Source organism: Natrix helvetica, assembly GCF_964273705.1.
Source record: "Natrix helvetica genome assembly, chromosome: 1".
In the NCBI taxonomy this organism is placed as follows: Eukaryota; Metazoa; Chordata; class Lepidosauria; order Squamata; family Natricidae; genus Natrix; species Natrix helvetica.
This window is the reverse complement of record NC_138548.1, coordinates 88,889,511-88,906,820: the sequence shown is the minus strand read 5'-3', so window position 1 is coordinate 88,906,820 and position 17,310 is coordinate 88,889,511. Positions and strand designations below refer to the sequence as shown.

Genomic DNA, 17,310 nt, shown 5'->3' with positions numbered 1-17,310 from the left:
AATTTTCTTTCTGTAACCAAAACTCTTAGTATGATTTCTTAAACTTTGGCTTCAGCTCAATATCATTTTGCAGCTCTATGAGATGTTCCTCCACTATCCCATCTTCCTCAGTATCTGAAAATGGATTTATCACCCAATCTGGAATTTCCATCAAAAGAAGATCCTGATATCGCTCAGACATATCTTTATGCAGCATGTCCAAATGGTCACAAAAAACTTGAAGATCATCATTTTGTATCCTACCTTTCTCTTCTAGCTCAGACAAGCTCGGAAATTGTTATAGCTTGCAACAGCTTATATTGCGCTTGAATAGAGTTAACTTTGAAATAAACGTAGAGATGACAGATTTGGCCTTAATAAGATTGACCTCATTTCCTTGCAACTGCAATTTCACTTCATTGAACTTTGCAAATAGTTCTGATAAATAAGCAATGCCATGCCTGATCTCTTTGAGTTCACCACTGAGCAAAGCATTCTTGTCTTCAAAAAACTCCACAACCGTGTCAAAAGATTGTAAAAGCGTCTCACACAGTTGCCTTTTGATAGCCAATGAACTTCTGTATGAAGCAGCAAACGATCAAGATTCTAGGAAGGGAAGGAGCAGCATAGCAGCAGCCAGAGACCTCAATTACTCAATCAGAATAGAGCTGGAAGAGACCTTGGAGGACCTTCTAGTCCAACCCCGCTCAACCAGGAGCAATTCTATACAATTTCAGACAATTTCAGGCTGTCTGGTCTCTTCTTGAAAGCCTCCAGTGATGGAGCACCCACAACCTCTGGAGGCAACTTCTGTTCCACTGATTAATTGTCCTCACCATTAGGAAGTTTCTCCTTAGTTCTAGGTTGCTTCTCTCCTTGATTAGTTTCCACCCATTGTTTCTTATTCTGCTTTGGAGAACAGGTTGACTCCCTCTTCTCTGTGGCAGCCCCTCAAATAATGGAAGACTGCTATCAGGTGTCCCCCCCCCCCAATACTTTTCTCTAGACTGGCCATTCCCAATTCTTGCAACTGTTTTTCCTATTTTTAGTCTTCAGGCCTTTAAACATCTTAGTTGCTCTTCTTTGCACTTCTTCCAAAATCTTCCAAAGTGCATGGAACCCTGTTACCTTCCCACCAAAGGTGGTCCCTATTTTTCTACTTGGATTGTTTATGTGCTTTCGAGCTGCTAGGTTGGCAAAAGCTGGGACAAGTAACAGGAGCTCACTCCATTACACGGCGCTAGGGATTCGAACCGCCAGACTGCCAACCTTTCGATCGACAAGCTCAGCATCTTGATTTAGTAAATGTTCAAAATTACAATTGAAAAATGTGACTTATGACCGTTTTTCACACTTAAAACCATTGCACCATCCCTGGGGTCACGTGATCAAAATTGGGATGCTTGTCAACTGGCTCATTTTACGAAGGTTTCGAGGGTCATGTGATCCATTTTTGTGACTTCTGACAAGCGAAGACAATGGGGAAGCCAGATTCGTTTAACAACCATGTGACTCACTTAACAACTGCAGAGATTCACTGTAACTGTGGCACAAAAGGTTGTAAAATTCACTTAACAAATTTTTCACTCAACAACAAAAATTTTATCCTCGGTTGTGACCGTAAGTGCTGGCTGCCTCCCAGTGAGCTTGGAGGAGAGGGGTAGGGGCATTAGATGGGTTTCAGAAATACATCCCTAGCGTTTTTCTCCAGTCCCCGGGGAGTATGTGTTTGGGCGGGTACACCCGGCATTCCTCCAGGTGCCTAGAACCAGCATTTCCCTGTGAAATGCTAGAGAGACACAGGAGATCGCTGCCCCAGCAGCGAGTCTGCCCCGGATGCTCGGAGCAGTCACCCATCTAGGCCCCCATCGTCCCCTGGCTAAGTCCGAGTCTGCAGGAAGCAGCAGCGTCTCCCTGGCCTCCCGTTGCTTCCTCACCTGAGTCCTCTCCCCCTTAGATCGGGAAATTTCAGCAGGCAGGATTGGCGGGTGGCACTTGTCGCCTAGGAGACGGAAGGGGCGGGGGGCTTCGTGACCCTCTGCATTAGCTGCATGTTCCAATCCTCTGCTTATTATGGAGTGAATGAAGAGAAAGACAAATCGGGCGAGGAAGCAGGATGGCTGACACGGGCAGCATCTGCGGGACAGAACTGCGTGGGGAAGGGCCGCAGCTGGCCATCCAGCCCGGCACCCGCCGCTTCAGGCGAGCGGGTGGGAAAGGGAGGGACAGGGCTTGGGGGGCATTGTCCACTTCTTGGTGATAAGAGCTGTGGCCTCGGGCAGCTGCCTGCCTCCTACCCTACAACTCATGACAGACTTCGAAGGGACCTTATAGTTCATCTAGTGATCTAGTCCCTTGCCTCTTAGCGCCCCTCTGCCGCCCCCCTTGCCACTTAGCGCCCCCCTGCCACCCCCATTGCCTCTTAGTGCCCCCCCTAAGTCATCCCACCGCCCCCCAGAGGGGCGGTACCACCCACTTTGGGAACCACTGGTGTAACCAATATATATCATGTTCCATATCCTTCTTGTAACTTGTCGTATTTAAATCCACATGCAATTCAATTTCAATCTTATCCGGTATAGCTTATTCTTCTTCTGTGACATCATAAACACACTATCTATCTATTGTATCAGACATTCTTAATTTCTGAGTCTATTGCTCAAAAATGTTCTTCAGAACATCTATTGTTACAGTATTTTTCTCCATTCCTTGTTAACATGTGGAGTTTAAATATTCTTCTCTTTATTTGTAATCTTTGGGTTTTTTAAAATTTCCCTCTATTGCCCACATTGCAAAGTCCTATCCTATCATATTTATTCTCACAAAGAACTCAGACAACCAGTTTCTCACAGGAAGGACATTTACAATTAATTTCAAACTTTTATTCCAAATCCCTTTTGTGGTGGAATGTTGTCTGGATTCCCAGGAGGGAGAGGGTGTAATCCAAAGGAGAAAAAGTAAGCGAAGTTTAGATTATCTGGGAGGAAGGAAGTCAAAACAGCCCTTCCTAGAAATTCTCAGAGTGTCAGACCTGGAAGCTGTCTTTTACCTTTGGGACTTGAGGCCTGCCACATTTTCTATTGTGGGAAAATGGGAGTGGGATTATAGAGTGTGGGTGATACATAGTCAAAATAACATTCTTTCTCAGAAAGTCAAGGCCACCTTGCCCTACAGCTGCCATGTGACTGGGAGGTATCTTCAATTTCAGACAGTGCCTGATTGGATCTGGCGATGGGCATGTAGGTGCTGGGCAGGGACTTGAACGTTCCTTTGGGTGGAGAAAACCTGAAGACATTCAGATTCGGGTTTTTCCAGATGTGCCAATATATCGCTAATAAAATGGAACTTTGAGGAAACTCAAACCTCCGAGTCTTATTTTGTTGGGGGTGTTACTTGGAACCCTGACACAGAGTATATGTTTAACGGAGTAAATAGTTTAATTTGATAAGATTTCTGTTCATAGGCAAGGAACAATACAGGAAATTGCTTAGAAAAACCCCAGTGCATCTTTCTTGTTTGGAACCTGGCATCTCAGAATCTGAAAGTTTTCAAAAAGTTTATTTTTAACTTTTCAAAATTTGCAAATTTTTCATCTCAAACATAATGGTCTCAAAAAAGTACTGTCCCAGATGTATACTGCACTACCGCACCTCATTTTTAGTGATTACAAATACCAACATTTTATGTTTATCCTTTTCCTTCTTCCTCATTTTTAGGTTGAGTTGTTCCCTTGGAATTATCATCTCCTGAACCCATACTACTGACGTATCACTTATTAAGCCGGCCTGCATATGTAGTTTAGAGATTGGCAGAATTGTGCTGAATCAGTATGAATATGATTGCGTCTATGTCTCTAAAATTGCCCTGTCTGACTATTTTATTTTAGATTGCCTTAATTAAAAGAAATAAATTGTCATGCCAACTATGACAGCCATTTTGTGAAAGCACAGACAACTGCTGTGAAAATTCCAAATGTGTCTCTTGGCACAAAGGGGATGCTCATCCCTGGTTTATTCTGACTAGACTTCAGAAATCAATGAGTTAATAAGCTCATGTGCTTGTTTAGAGATTGCTGAAGGAATATTAATAGATTTTACAGACCATGTATTTCATTTATTTGCAGTTTGCTTTACAGTAAGCTTGCTTATTCTAAGTGCTTTTTCACACTTACAAACTTTCACAAGCATAAAAAGGCAGTCTTTCATAATTTCTGTCACGTGTATGACATGTATACTCATGTAACTGAAAAAGTTTGAAGATGCTGAATAAATAGGTGAAATATTTTTCTCTAATTTGCTTTCTTCTGTTACTCATCACATTCTACCTGCAGAGGAAGTCTTTTTTTTTCCCTATAGGATTATTATAGGTAAAAAATTTATTAAAGTGAAATCCAAAACTTTGTTAAGCTTAGAAGCAAGTACAGACAATTTTGATTATGTGGATTGGGAATGCAGATGAGAAAAATGTCAGCCAACTGAATGCTTATCTCAGCCAATTCAAACAAAACAACTGCATAACAGAAAAGGAGTGGTGAAAAATGAGAGGAACAGATGCGGCCCCAGCGAGATTCTATCTATTCCCCAAGATACACAAAATTGGAGTCCCCCCCTCAGACCTATTGTAGTGCTACGAGAAGCCCCTACGTAAAACCTGCCTAATGGCTGTCACAATGCTTAAACTTTCTGACCCAATTCTCAAACAGCACAGTCACATCACCCACACAATTTCTGACAAAACTACAATGTTTAAATGTTGCTCCTGGTGAGATCATGATCTCCTTTGATGTAGTGTCCCTATTTACATCCATCCACTTGGCATATGATGTAATAGATAGAAAACTAGAAAAAGAGTACAACACAGATCAGAACAACCTAACCAGGACACATGAAGCTACTTCAATACTGTCAACGCGCCTTCTTCACATTTAAAAGCAAAATGCATGAACAAATAAAAGGGATATCCATGGAATCCCCAATATCAGGAGCCATTGCAGAAACAGTCCTGCATGAAGTAGAACACTGCATTTCAGAACTATACCCTTAAATTCTGGTGCCACTACGTGAATGACATATCTGTCATCATCAAGAGAAATGCACTTAAAAACTTCCATACCATTCTGAACTCTATCTTCCCTGACATACAGTTCACAATGGAGGAAGAAGCAGCTAGGCAATTGCCATTTTTAGATATACTTGTTAATAGACAAGAGTGGAAGCCTAGAAACCACCGTTTATTGCAAGACCACAAAAAAGTTGCATCAGAACACTATATGGCATGTGAGAACCCACTATAGTATCCAGCAAGTCAAATAGCTGGAGAGCAGGTACCTACATGAACAATTCAAGCAGAATGGATACCCACAATCGTTCGTCATAAGATGTCAGTGCTACACAGTTGAGAGAAAAAGGAAGAAACAAGGTACAAGACAGAGGTCTTGTATGCCATGCATCAAAAACATTTAAGAAGTTGTAGAACACAGCTTCCGAGAATTGCAAGTGAGCATTACACACCGCCCAGAGGCTATCATATGAGGCCAAATTATGCATTACAAAGACCACTTGGATGTGGGAGATACTTTTAATGTCATCTACCGAATCCCCTTGGGACTTTATAGCACATAAGGAGAGGAAGCTAACCATCAGATTGTAAAAACACAAGCAAATGGTCAGATAAGGAGATCCAAACTCATTGGTAGCCTCACACTGCAGTGAACAAGGACACATATTCAACTTTTTAGCTACTAAGATTGTTGGACGAGCAGGCGCATAAACAGGGAAGTGATCGAAGCCTGGGAAACAGGCCCCTCCTCAGTCAACAGGAGTTCTGATTTACCACCAGCCTATCAAGTTCTTAGAAGGTGAGGCTGGGCAGCACAAGCAAATGACAGCTAATGATTTAAAAGCCAGCCATCAACATACCCCAATCAACATCTAAAAAACCACTTAGAACAGGGGTGTCCAAACTTGGCAACTTTAAGACTTGTGGACTTCAACTCCCAGAATTCCCCAGCCAGCATGGCTGGCTGGGGAATTCTGGGAGTTGAAGTCCACAAGTCTTAAAGTTGCCAAGTTTGGACACCCCTGACTTAAAATAAATATCACACACAGAAAAGCACACACTCTGCTAGAGGCTCCAGCACTAGTCTGAAAATTCGGAAGACAAAACCTCTTGTCCCGGTGACCTATCCATATTGGATCCTGCAACATTATCCCGGGACACACACACTTGCCTTCATTCATGAGAAAAATGTATGCCTGAATGATGAAGATGGTGATGAACGTTGAATACGAAACAACCATTCCACTTTGTGACTGCGAGGTCAATTAAGGAAACTGAATGTATTGAGAAGCCCTCTGTGCTAGTACTATTTACTATCAAGTCTTGAGGATAGTGTTTTTTAAAATCTCCTTCATACAGACTGCATTCTGAGTCAGTTGTGAATGTGTTTTGGGTTTAAAAGATAATGAGGCAGAAGTAAAAAAAACAAACCACACGCCTAGCACGAGACATGCCATAAAATGAAACTGCTGTAATCAGAGGCAACCTGTTATTGAAAAACAGATATTTGTGACAGATAGCAAGAGAGTTGGCATGGATTCACCTAGAATGACTTGCAGTAAACTTTGTTACTTCACCCTGACTTCAGGCAATTTGAGAAGACACGTGTGGAGTATAGTTGTAGGTTTGCTTTCTCATTGTGAATTGGCACACCCAAACTAGAGCATTCTCATGTTATCATAGCATATTGTGGATGTAGTCTGATCAACTCAAAATAGGGAGGAACAAAGACTTTTATGACTCAATCCTAGCATCAGGAAAATAAGCAACTAAACAGAAAAGTTGCAGAAGTTTATTAATGATTGAACTTTATTTTAGGATAATAATCATAGAGATTTCTTCCTGAAATACTAGATATTCCAGAAAAAGACTCTCTTTCAAGATTTCTTATTTACCACCATTTTTATTTTTATTTAAGAATTAAGCACTTTGCGCTGAAATACATGAACTCCTAGTTATTTTATCTAATATAATTCTACAAACAGTAAATCCAGGACTTGAGTGAAGCGCACGTTCTGATGACTCCATGGATATAATCCCTGTAGTTTCCTTGATAACAATTCAGTAAAAATTTGTAATTGCTTTCAAGATTTCCCAGTCTATCTTACTGATAGTGACACATCAAAATACTAACCAATCTCACCTCCCGTTCTCTCTTTGGGTGAGTATATTTAGAGACTTGGTGTAACAAGACTTCTCTAACTCAATCTCAGTTTATGAGATTTGCAAGCATAATAGCAAATGTAATGGGCTCTCAATGCTATTAAAATAATAAATGAAAAGTAAAAGTTGTACCTTTTCATTCAACCCAAGAAATGGTAGATATAAGCAAGCTTATTAAAGGTCAATGTAAGTGTCAGGTACAAGTATATCTACATTTTCTATTAGCATAGTGAGTCTGTTTATAATTATAATCTTATGAAAGAGATGGTTGTATAACTAGATTAAAAAAAACTTTGCCTCAATAGTAGTGCATTTGCTTTGTATGAAAAACATTCCTGGTCAATCTCTGGCATCTTCAAATAGGGATGCAGTGGTATGTAAATCTCTGATGCGGACTACAGGACGTTTTTTATGAAATATTTGCAACAGAAAACATTTCAGCGTGAGACAAAAGGAAATGATAGATGTGCACTAATATTTGATTGGTTGATTGCGTGCCATCAAATCTGTGTCAACTGTTACCAATCTCATAAATGGATCTTCTCTGAGATTATCTTTGTGCAAACTGGCCCTTCAGGTCTTCCAAGGATGTATCGTAACTACTGTAATTCAATCCATTCCCCTAACTCCTGTTCATTATCTTGTCTTTCCTTCCAGCTTTTCCAGCATTATAGACTGCTCAAGGGAGCTGGGTCTTTGCATAATTTATTCAAAATATGATAAGGGCAGTCCAGTCAATTGTGCTTTGAGCTAAACCTCTGGATTGGTTTCTTGTATGGTCTGTTTACTGGCTGCCCAAGGCAATCCAAGGAATCTTTTCCAACACGCAGAATTTAAGAGCATCAGTGCTATTTCTATCCTGCTTCTTCAGAATTCAGCTTTCATTGCCATAGAGCGTCACAGGGAATATAATTTTCTGCACAGTTCTGAATTGTGTTGGTAAAACATGTTTAGGACATCTGAATCTCTCTTCCAAGGCCTTCATTGCTACCCCACCCAATTCTACCCCACCCATCCAACACTGATTCATTTATGTAAAATGTTCATATTTCAGTTTCATGTGATCTTTTTTAAAGAACTGATTCTCAGTTTTGACTCAATCTATTTTATAATTTTATGTGGTGAATTGTACTGTGTTTGCCATGGTTTGATATTTATCCTTGCTTAAACCTTAATCATGATTTTAATCATTTAAAGTAATATAAAGAATGACAACTGCAATTTCTTTGACATTGTTCTGATTTTAGATAAGAAATGTTTACACATTTGTGCTTTATGTTTTTGGATTTTAAATTTGTTTTCTATTTTCTATTTGTGTATTTTTCTAAAAAAAATCAAAGTAAAGCCAGTTTGAACTAGTGGGTAAGGTAGTGGCTTAGGAACTAGCAGACAATGATTTCTAGTCCTATCTTAGGCCTGAAAGCTGGTTGGATGACTCTACTTGCTCAGCCCAACCCACCTCACAGGGTGGTTGTGGGGAAAATAGAGTGCCATATTTATTTATTTATTTATTTATTTTTATGTGCTTCTAGACCGCCCCCTCTCCCAGAAGGGACTCATAGAGTGTCACAGGGAATATAATTTTCTGCACAGTTCTGAATTATAATAATATTAGGTATATTTACCACCTTGAGTTGTTTATAAACAATAAGATAAAGTGGAATCCAAATCAAATAATGAAAAGAAAAAAGTCATTTGAGTTGAGCTGACATTCTGGGGAGTTTACAGATTTAAGACAGAATTAAAATGATGGCAGCCCAGAACAAAAATCAATTTGCTTACTGCAAAACAGTAAGGTAGTAGCTGGCTTACAGCTATTGCAGATCTTGTGCTGGAAATAAATGACTTTTTCCCAGGCAAAGAGACCAGTGTTCTAACTGCAAATTGCTATTAGTATATGAATAATACTATCACCTATTAAAGAGTTGGCCTGTGTTGGCACCCCAGTGTAGGAGTAGGAATACAGCAATCTCTTGGCCTGCTCTGTCTGGGTATGGAGCCATGCTCTCCTTTTAGTCTGTGGGAGATTTAGTAATACCTAGATAGATCAGCCTGTGCTATCTTACTTTCAGCTGCCTCCTCCTCGGGAACTGACTGCATACTATCAGCGGAAGGCCATGCATTTAATGGTCCTGCCATTATTGCTTCTTCTACAAATTCCTACAGTAGTCAAGCCTGCTTTGCCTGATACTCTTCCCCAAAACCAGGGATATGGTTTCTAGGGCTTGGTGTATCCTGAAGAGGATCCAGAAAGCACTGAAATCTGTAGCACAACCTCCTCCTCCTCCTCCTTCTCCTGGAAAGATATAGGAGCTTTGGGAGGAGGAATGGAATTCCTTGCTTAGTTTCCTAATAATGCTGATGAAAGAAATGTCCTTCTGGTTTCGGCTCCAAGTGGGGAAAAAGACACTGGAGACATGGAGGCTGCTTGGAAAGATGGTTTTAATGGTGGACAGGACCACATGGCCTGAGTCCTGAACAGAAAAGGTGATCACATGCTTCAATGTTGGTGGAGAAGAAGAGAAGGCCCGATGGAGGGGCTTGCTAGGCATTTTATAACCTGTTCACTCCCACCTCTCTGTTTCCTGTTCCTGTGTAAGAAATGTATTCTGATCTGTTGTCAGACTCACATGGGCCCATGCAGGGGCAACTCTCTAGGCTGAGTCCAGGTTTGGTTGAATTCTCAGAGTTCTCAGATGGTCAGTTGAGTAAAGTGCCAATATTATCATGCCTTCATTCCCATCCCCCTGGAGATGAAGGGGAGAACTCTTTATTATGTAAAGGGACTGGCTTGGCCTTCTTAATGGCCCATTGACAAAGTGGGTGGAGGCAGGAAGCTACAGGGAGCTATTCTCAATTTAAAAGTATTTCTTCCTTTTCACATCCAGGGAAATATAATATTCTGCCTTTTCAATATTTCCTAGGATATTTCATTTTTCTGGGAGAGGGCTGGGTGATAACTTCCTACAATGCTATATAACACCTTCCATTCTTCACATCTTACACCTAGTTCATGGAACAAGTGGCAGAGTATATATTTGTAGAGAGTGAGTTGTCAATAATTGTGCTTCTATAGCTTACCTTCTGTGGACAGCACAGCAAAGATGAGGTCATCCCTACATTGCTGAAAGAGAGGGATAGAATATCCCAGAAGCAGACTGAAGGAAACTTCTTTTGCAAGCATATTTGGATCAGAAAATCATAACTTCTTCTTACCATTCCTCTCAATGGGGTTTGGGTGGGAAGGGTGGAAAAGAAATGGAAAATAAAGGAAGATAGATGGTGGAGAGATGATAGAGGATGGATGGATACATTTCAGTACTCTGGGCAGTGAAGATTGCATTCCACCAAGATGGGGAACAAATACTGTATGTTGGGTGCAAATACTGAAAACTGTAGTTTCAGCAAAACAGGCAAGCATCAAGTTCAGGGACGCTACCATGCTCATTTTAGCTTCTAAATTTAAATAATAATTCCGTGGCCTCATCACATTGCTCTCTTTGCAGCCCTTCCTTTTCCGTCCCTTCCGACTGTTTCTCAGGCCACAAGCTGGCCAACTGGCCATTCTCCCAGTGTTATTTTGCAAGCAGAAAAGAATATCTTGTTATCCGACTCACTCTTCCACCCAATAAGCATCAGAGAAAGAGCTTTATGATGGGGGACCCTTAACCAATGAAGAAAGGAAGGGGCGGGACCGTAGGGGCGGGGGCGTTGAACTTTCACCAGCTGGGTTTATTAGGCGGTTGCAGCTGGGTGGCAGCCGTAGTGATTGGAACATTGCAATATTAGAGAGTCGCTCTCTTTTTTCGCAATAAAGATCTTTGACATAAGCGCTTCCCCAGCCTACAGCGTCCCGTCTCTCTTTAAGGGTCGGGGTCTCCGAGTCTCCCAAAATGGCCGGCAATCGAGATTACGCTAAAGAGCAGCTGAAGCGCTGGCAAGAGCAGCGGGGCTCGCAGGTACCGACACTCCCCCCCCCTCTTTCTCCCAGTTCCCTGCAGAGTCTATGTTTCTGGCGCGCCCGGGGAAATCTGTGGGGCAGCGCATCCGGGGAAGGGGCCGAGGACATAAATCTGGAATAGCGTAATGTAATACAGTATATTGTTACTGGAGTAGGGAAACTTTCTTGTGCTTTTTATGCATGAACGGATAGCCGGAAAAAAAACCGGATTGGAGATGTGCGGTTAATAGCTGGGAAGAGGAAACTGCAGGAGGTGTACTTCGGTCTCCGGAAGGAGAGTAGATTGGCTATAAGGAATAGTTTCAGAAATAATTTCTCCTAGGTATAATGGATGTAATATGTCCAAAATGTGACCTGATTGCGTTATTCTACATTAGGGCGCGTCAAATTTTTGAACTTTATTTGAAATTATTGGAAATTTAAATTTCCAAACATTAGGGGTGCTCAAAAGTTGTGACATGATTTGAGAATGTAAAGATATTTTTGGTTACTTGAATATACTTTAATGTGCTTGGTGAGTAACTGCATAAACATAACTTTTTAACATTTTGTTTGTTTTATTTGCATGCCTATTTTTTGTACCATAGCTAAGCAGTTTGTTATTTGGGTACTTAATTCAGCTAAAAATATCAAGTAGTTAAAGATTGTGGAGTGTTGGGAGAACTCTGGAAAAAAGTGGCACTTTGTACTTTACTTGGAAATTAATCTAAAATAGCTAATGTCTATATTTGAAGAACTGGATTTTACCCTGATAACAGTAGTTACATTATCAGTGGTACTCATGCTGTCCTGGCTTAATGACTTACTCTATTTTGTGACAGTAAAAGGAAGGAAAATACTTTTTCAGCATCTATCATATTCTGTCAAATATGATATGCAATATGTACCACCTTAAAAGGAGAAGCTCCTGGTAAAATCCATCCACACTAAAGCTTTTTGAAGATTATCTTCAACTGAGATAAATTTATACTTAACTTGACCACTGGTATCTGTTGGATTGAAAGAATTTAAAGAACTGGTATACTTTTGCAGAACTGTTGACAGTTTACTAAGACTAGTTAGTAATTCAAATCAGATCATTATTTCAGTTATCAGAAAAGATCTACACAGGCTTGAATGCTTGCTATTCTCCTACTCACAGTTTCTCTTTCATTACTCACCTTTGTCAGCTTTCAAAACAGATATGGATGGGTTCACGTTTTGAGCTAAGACATAATAGAGCTGGTTTGTAATTTAGCATTGTGAACCAGCCATCTCAGATTATAATTCAAGATTTATTGTGTAGTGTGTTATCTGAACTCATCTTATTCCACAATTATGGTTAATAATATGATTTATGGCACTGTCTGGATCTATCTTATACTTTACCCTTCACTTTCTAAATTGATTGGAAATATCAAATTAATATGTTTCATTCTGACTTGAAATATATTTTTAAATTTTGAATTATTAGAATATCAGTTTATTTGTGGTCCTTCGCATCATATTTTTGAGAATTGCTAAAAATATGAATGCAATTAGTAATTATAATTATATTATAATTATTGTTTTAATGCAATAAATTGCAATCATAAATATAGCTAGGGAATACTCAAGATGATAACCAACTGTATCTGTTAACTGTTTTTATTGTTCTGTTTTATTTTTCCCCCTTTTATTAAGCAGAAAATAACTTATTAAATAATGAGATACTAATTGTTTATTTTAGGCTATTTTGATTCTAATAATAGAATGAAATTTATGTAATAGAATGAAAAGCATTAAGGTTGATTTAATCATTTGAACTGCCAATCTAGCAGTTTGAAAGCATGTAAAATTGCAAGTAGAAAAATAGGAACCACCTTTGGTGGGAAAGTAACAGCATTCTGTGCACCTTCAGTGTTTAGTCATGCCGGCCACATGACCACAGAGACGTCTTCGGACAGTGCTGGCTCTTAGGCTTTGAAACAGAGATAAGCACCTCCCCCTAGAGTCAGGAACGACTAGCACATATGTGCGAGGGGAACCTTTATCTTTGCCTAATCATTTGAATGCATTTGTTTACTAAATTGAAAGTTATATTCCCTTCAGCATCTTTCAAAGGAACCTTGATACATAATTAACAGTTTCAACCTGGATAGCAAGCACATGATTCTTCAGCTTAAACATTATTTAATATTTTTTATAATTCTAACTTAACTGTATGAAAGATGGCTGTGTGTAGCATTACATGATTGATCTTCAGTATGTCTAAGTTTCCTTTGCTGTTCTCTCCTTCGCTCCCTTCCTAGCCTGCAACCTGCAAAGTAGATCTGGAGTATGTTTAAAAAGTAGAATTTCAGAGGATAGCCAGACTGTCAAAGTTATCCTTCTAAATCAGATAAAAATAATTAGATACAGCCTAGAAAGTCCTACAGTATTATTCAGGAAAGATTCAAATTTATTTCAAGTGTTGCTTCCATCTAGTAAAAGTAACAGTAATTGCTTTAGCCCGTAGAACTTATTAAATAAGTTCATTTTGAAACTGAATTTACATGTTGAGATGAAATGCATTATTGTAACTAGCACTCTTCACCTGCTTGCTTCTACTAAAAGAGGAAACTCAGCAATTTGTCTCAGTTTTTTTGAAATCTGTCTTATCCAAAAAAATCTTCCACAAATCCTTTTGAAACACCAGGGAAAATCCTAGCAGTTAGAGTGCAGGTAGCCCAAAATTTCTGTTGTTAAGTGAGACATTTGTTAAGTGAGTTTTGCCCCTTTTTATGACCTTTCTTGCCACAGTTATTAAGTGTATCATTGAAGTTGATAATTTAGCAACCTGGTTAAGTAAATCTTGCTTCCCCTTTGATTTTGCTTGTCAGAAGGTCACAGAAGGTGATCACATCAACTTGGAACGCAGCATAAATATGAACCAGTTGCTAAGCATTCATAAGAGGGTGATATAGATGAAGAAAGCCTGCCATAGATATGCTGCTGCAGCTGAATAATTACTGTCCCCTATTCAAATTTTTGAAGGTTACCTTAATCAGGATGCATGTTATTTTATTATTTTCAATCTTTTTTTATTTTAAAACTCAGATTTTCTAATTTATACGTTCTAAAATGAAACACATTAAAATTTATTTTACCAACAATATTGTACTTGATGTAAAATATTTTAAAACAGATCAATTACTACTTCTCATTTTCTATTTAAATTATAGACTTAATTAAATACTGAACAATAATGACATTGTATGCCACCTCAATCACTAGAGTAACTCTAGGTGGCTTACAAAAGAAGGTTAAAACAATTCACAGGTCAGGCATGACCATCACAGAACGCATGTCTCATAAGTCTAATGTGACGACAGTGGGAATCTGAAATAGATTAATTGTCCAGAATTTGCTAATTAGGTAGAAATATATTGAAATACCCAGAAAAAAACAATGGTAAACTTGGCGTATGGGAACAGTTCTGCCTATTAGAGGAGATAAAGAAGAGATACAGAGACTTAATGGTACCAGTTTGTCTTCAAATATAAACATGTTTTTTAGTTAAAAACCACTCAGTGGTGTTGCACAAATGGCATTTATGATCAATCCTCAAAGTCCTGGCCATCCCAACATTCCTGCAGTCACATGATTGTGATCGGGACATGGGGAAACCAGCTTACACTTATGATGGTTGCAGCATCTGGCAGTTATGTCACCATTTGCAGCCTTTTCTGCTGGCTTCCCATAAGCAACGTTAATGGTAGAGAAGATGGCTCTCATTCCTGCCACTTTTTCTCTCAAGCCCAGTTATGGAGCACAAGATCCCAAGAATTTGCACTCTATACTGTGCCTTCCCTCCAAAGCCTGCCAACTTGGCCTAGCTGGGCTTGTTCTGTATTGCATTATGAAAGACATAAGCACACCATTCCTGGATTAGCCAACCAACCAATTGTGTACTCCTGCACCCAGTAGTAGCCACCCCTGTTTAATTTAGTTATGAGATTCCATTGCATATGGAAGAAATTGTAACTAAATAGCTAAAGAAGTTACAAATATGGTAAAATAAGAACTTGATGTGCGCAGATGTGGCTTATTGCCCACAGCACAGAGCTTTTAAAAACTTACTAGAATACTGGTACAAAAATGTGGGTTGATATAATTAAAAAATATAATTCATCTGTATACCATCCCAAACTTTTTGCAACTTGTGAATTACATTGGCCATGTTCCCTAAATCAAATCCTGGCTTAATAAACGAACACACACACATTCTTTATCCATAGTTTCCTCTCTAAATACTTTTTTCAACTTTTGCATAAGTAAACCAAACAATTAAGAAACCCATTGCTAATATCTACAACATATCCAAGATGAAGAATAATGTTATTATTTTACTGCCTTTTTGTTTTTGTGGTTACTGTTAAGTTAACAATTGTGTGTCCTTCTAGGATGATGATTTCATTGCAGATCCTTGCAGTAGAAAAATGAAATATAAAACATTTATCAAGCAGTGTGGGAATATTCCTGTTCTGAAACCTAGACTTGGTTAAATGCATTGCACAAATGCATTATTGCAAAGTTAGTAAATAAGGTGTGGACAAAACTGACTTAGTTAGATTTGTTGTTTTATTCTATAAGCGTACTGCCTTTTCTTATAAGCACATAACAAATCAAATTACTACTAACTACTACTACAATCAAGTGGTTAATTTTAGGACTCTCCAGCAATTTATATGCTATAGTTATTTTCACCAATTTTTTACAGTTTAAATTACAATTTAATAATAGGATTATTAATTAAAGATTTCTGGCATTGCATGTGGCCCTGAAGGCTTGGATTTAATGGTTTTCTTATCCATGCATGCAGCACAGAATTAAATAAAAGACAATTTATCAAGAGTTTTGGAAGTGTGTGGGAATATTTTTTGTTTTGAGGTCTTGTGATGAAACTTCCCTGAAGCATGCAACTAGAATATACATTAATACATAGTGATTCTCTTGCACATTTTGCTTGACACACCTTAATTTGCCACATCGCTACAGTATGAAATATATCATCCACCTTCTTGGGCATTGGAGAATTTTCTCACTTGGTCCTATAATCAAGCTCTCGATGTTTTGAATGTTTCACAGAAGTGAACTATATTGGAAAACGTCTTTTCCTCAGAACTCTTGAGTGCAGTAAATCTACAATCTTGGTTAGAAACTTTTATTACAAAACTATTTTTAAGAGTTGTTCTTATAAAGATTATGGATAGATTCCCATGATTTTGCTCAATTTTAAATCTCAGAGAAACATTTATTTTTCTGCCAAAATAGATGTTGAGGGACTTAGTGTAATCTGATTTCAAGATTTCAGCAGCTTTTTCACATGGTTATCTGTAACAAGAATTCTGCTTACATTGAACTTCTCTTTTTCCCTTGCTTCTAGCAGTCTGTGCTCAGGAGTTTTGGTGAATAGATAGTAAATTGCTAAAGTTGCAGGTTGTCATCTCAGTGCCACTGACTGTAATCTTTGAGAGTAGAAGTGCCTGAAGTTTGAAGAAAGAGCCAGTGTTATCCTAATATTGTAAAATGGAAGAAAAGTGACTGCAGAAAACTATGTATTTGGGAAAATACAAAAGAAGTCAAGAAATCTGAGAAATACTACTTTTTTATATAACCACAACATAATATTTCTCGGTAAATTGTGACCAAATTCTGATCAACTTTCCCACAGTAAATGCTAGTCAAATAATCCTGAGAAAAGTTTAAAAACATTTGTTACTGAACTGTACAAATGCTGAGAATAAGAACAAGCTGCCCCAGAAAAAGATTACACTGTTCCATGATGACATCTAAACAAAGTGTGAATTTAATGACACAACACAAGGCGATGTTAATACATTGGTTTGCACTGCTTTTCTCCTTCCTACAGTTCAAAATCCTTAGAGAGAAAAAAAAATCCCCAATTATATAAGGAGGATAAACCTGTATTACTCACATGAGTCTCATTAAAGAATTATCAGTGCCTTAGGACAATTAGGATGCAAACAGTTGAGCTTTAGTAGTCAGATCCATCACTTTCCGTTGGGTCTAGAAAGCAGTGTGGATGCTTCAAAACAATTCACACATGTTATTGAATAGCACAGTGTACTCTATTACCTGGACCGCAACATTTGAAAGGTATTACAGGATGATGAAATTGGTAAGTT

The 17,310-nt window shown here is 38.8% G+C and overlaps 1 protein-coding gene across 2 annotated transcripts in view; it reads left to right on the top strand.

Annotated features, from left to right (window-relative positions):
• LOC309402029 (catalase-like) overlaps positions 1-17,310 on the top strand; it is a 51,252-nt gene that overhangs the window by 16,000 nt on the left and 17,942 nt on the right. The window contains exon 1 of one of the 2 annotated variants that reach the window (XM_081971513.1): positions 10,947-11,159. The exons of the other annotated variant lie outside the window; for it this stretch is intronic. Within the exon in view, the coding sequence (XP_081827639.1) occupies positions 11,094-11,159 (66 nt within the window). The 5' untranslated portion in view covers positions 10,947-11,093. Of the gene's footprint in view, positions 1-10,946; positions 11,160-17,310 lie in introns of those variants that run through there. 2 annotated transcript variants of the gene reach the window in all.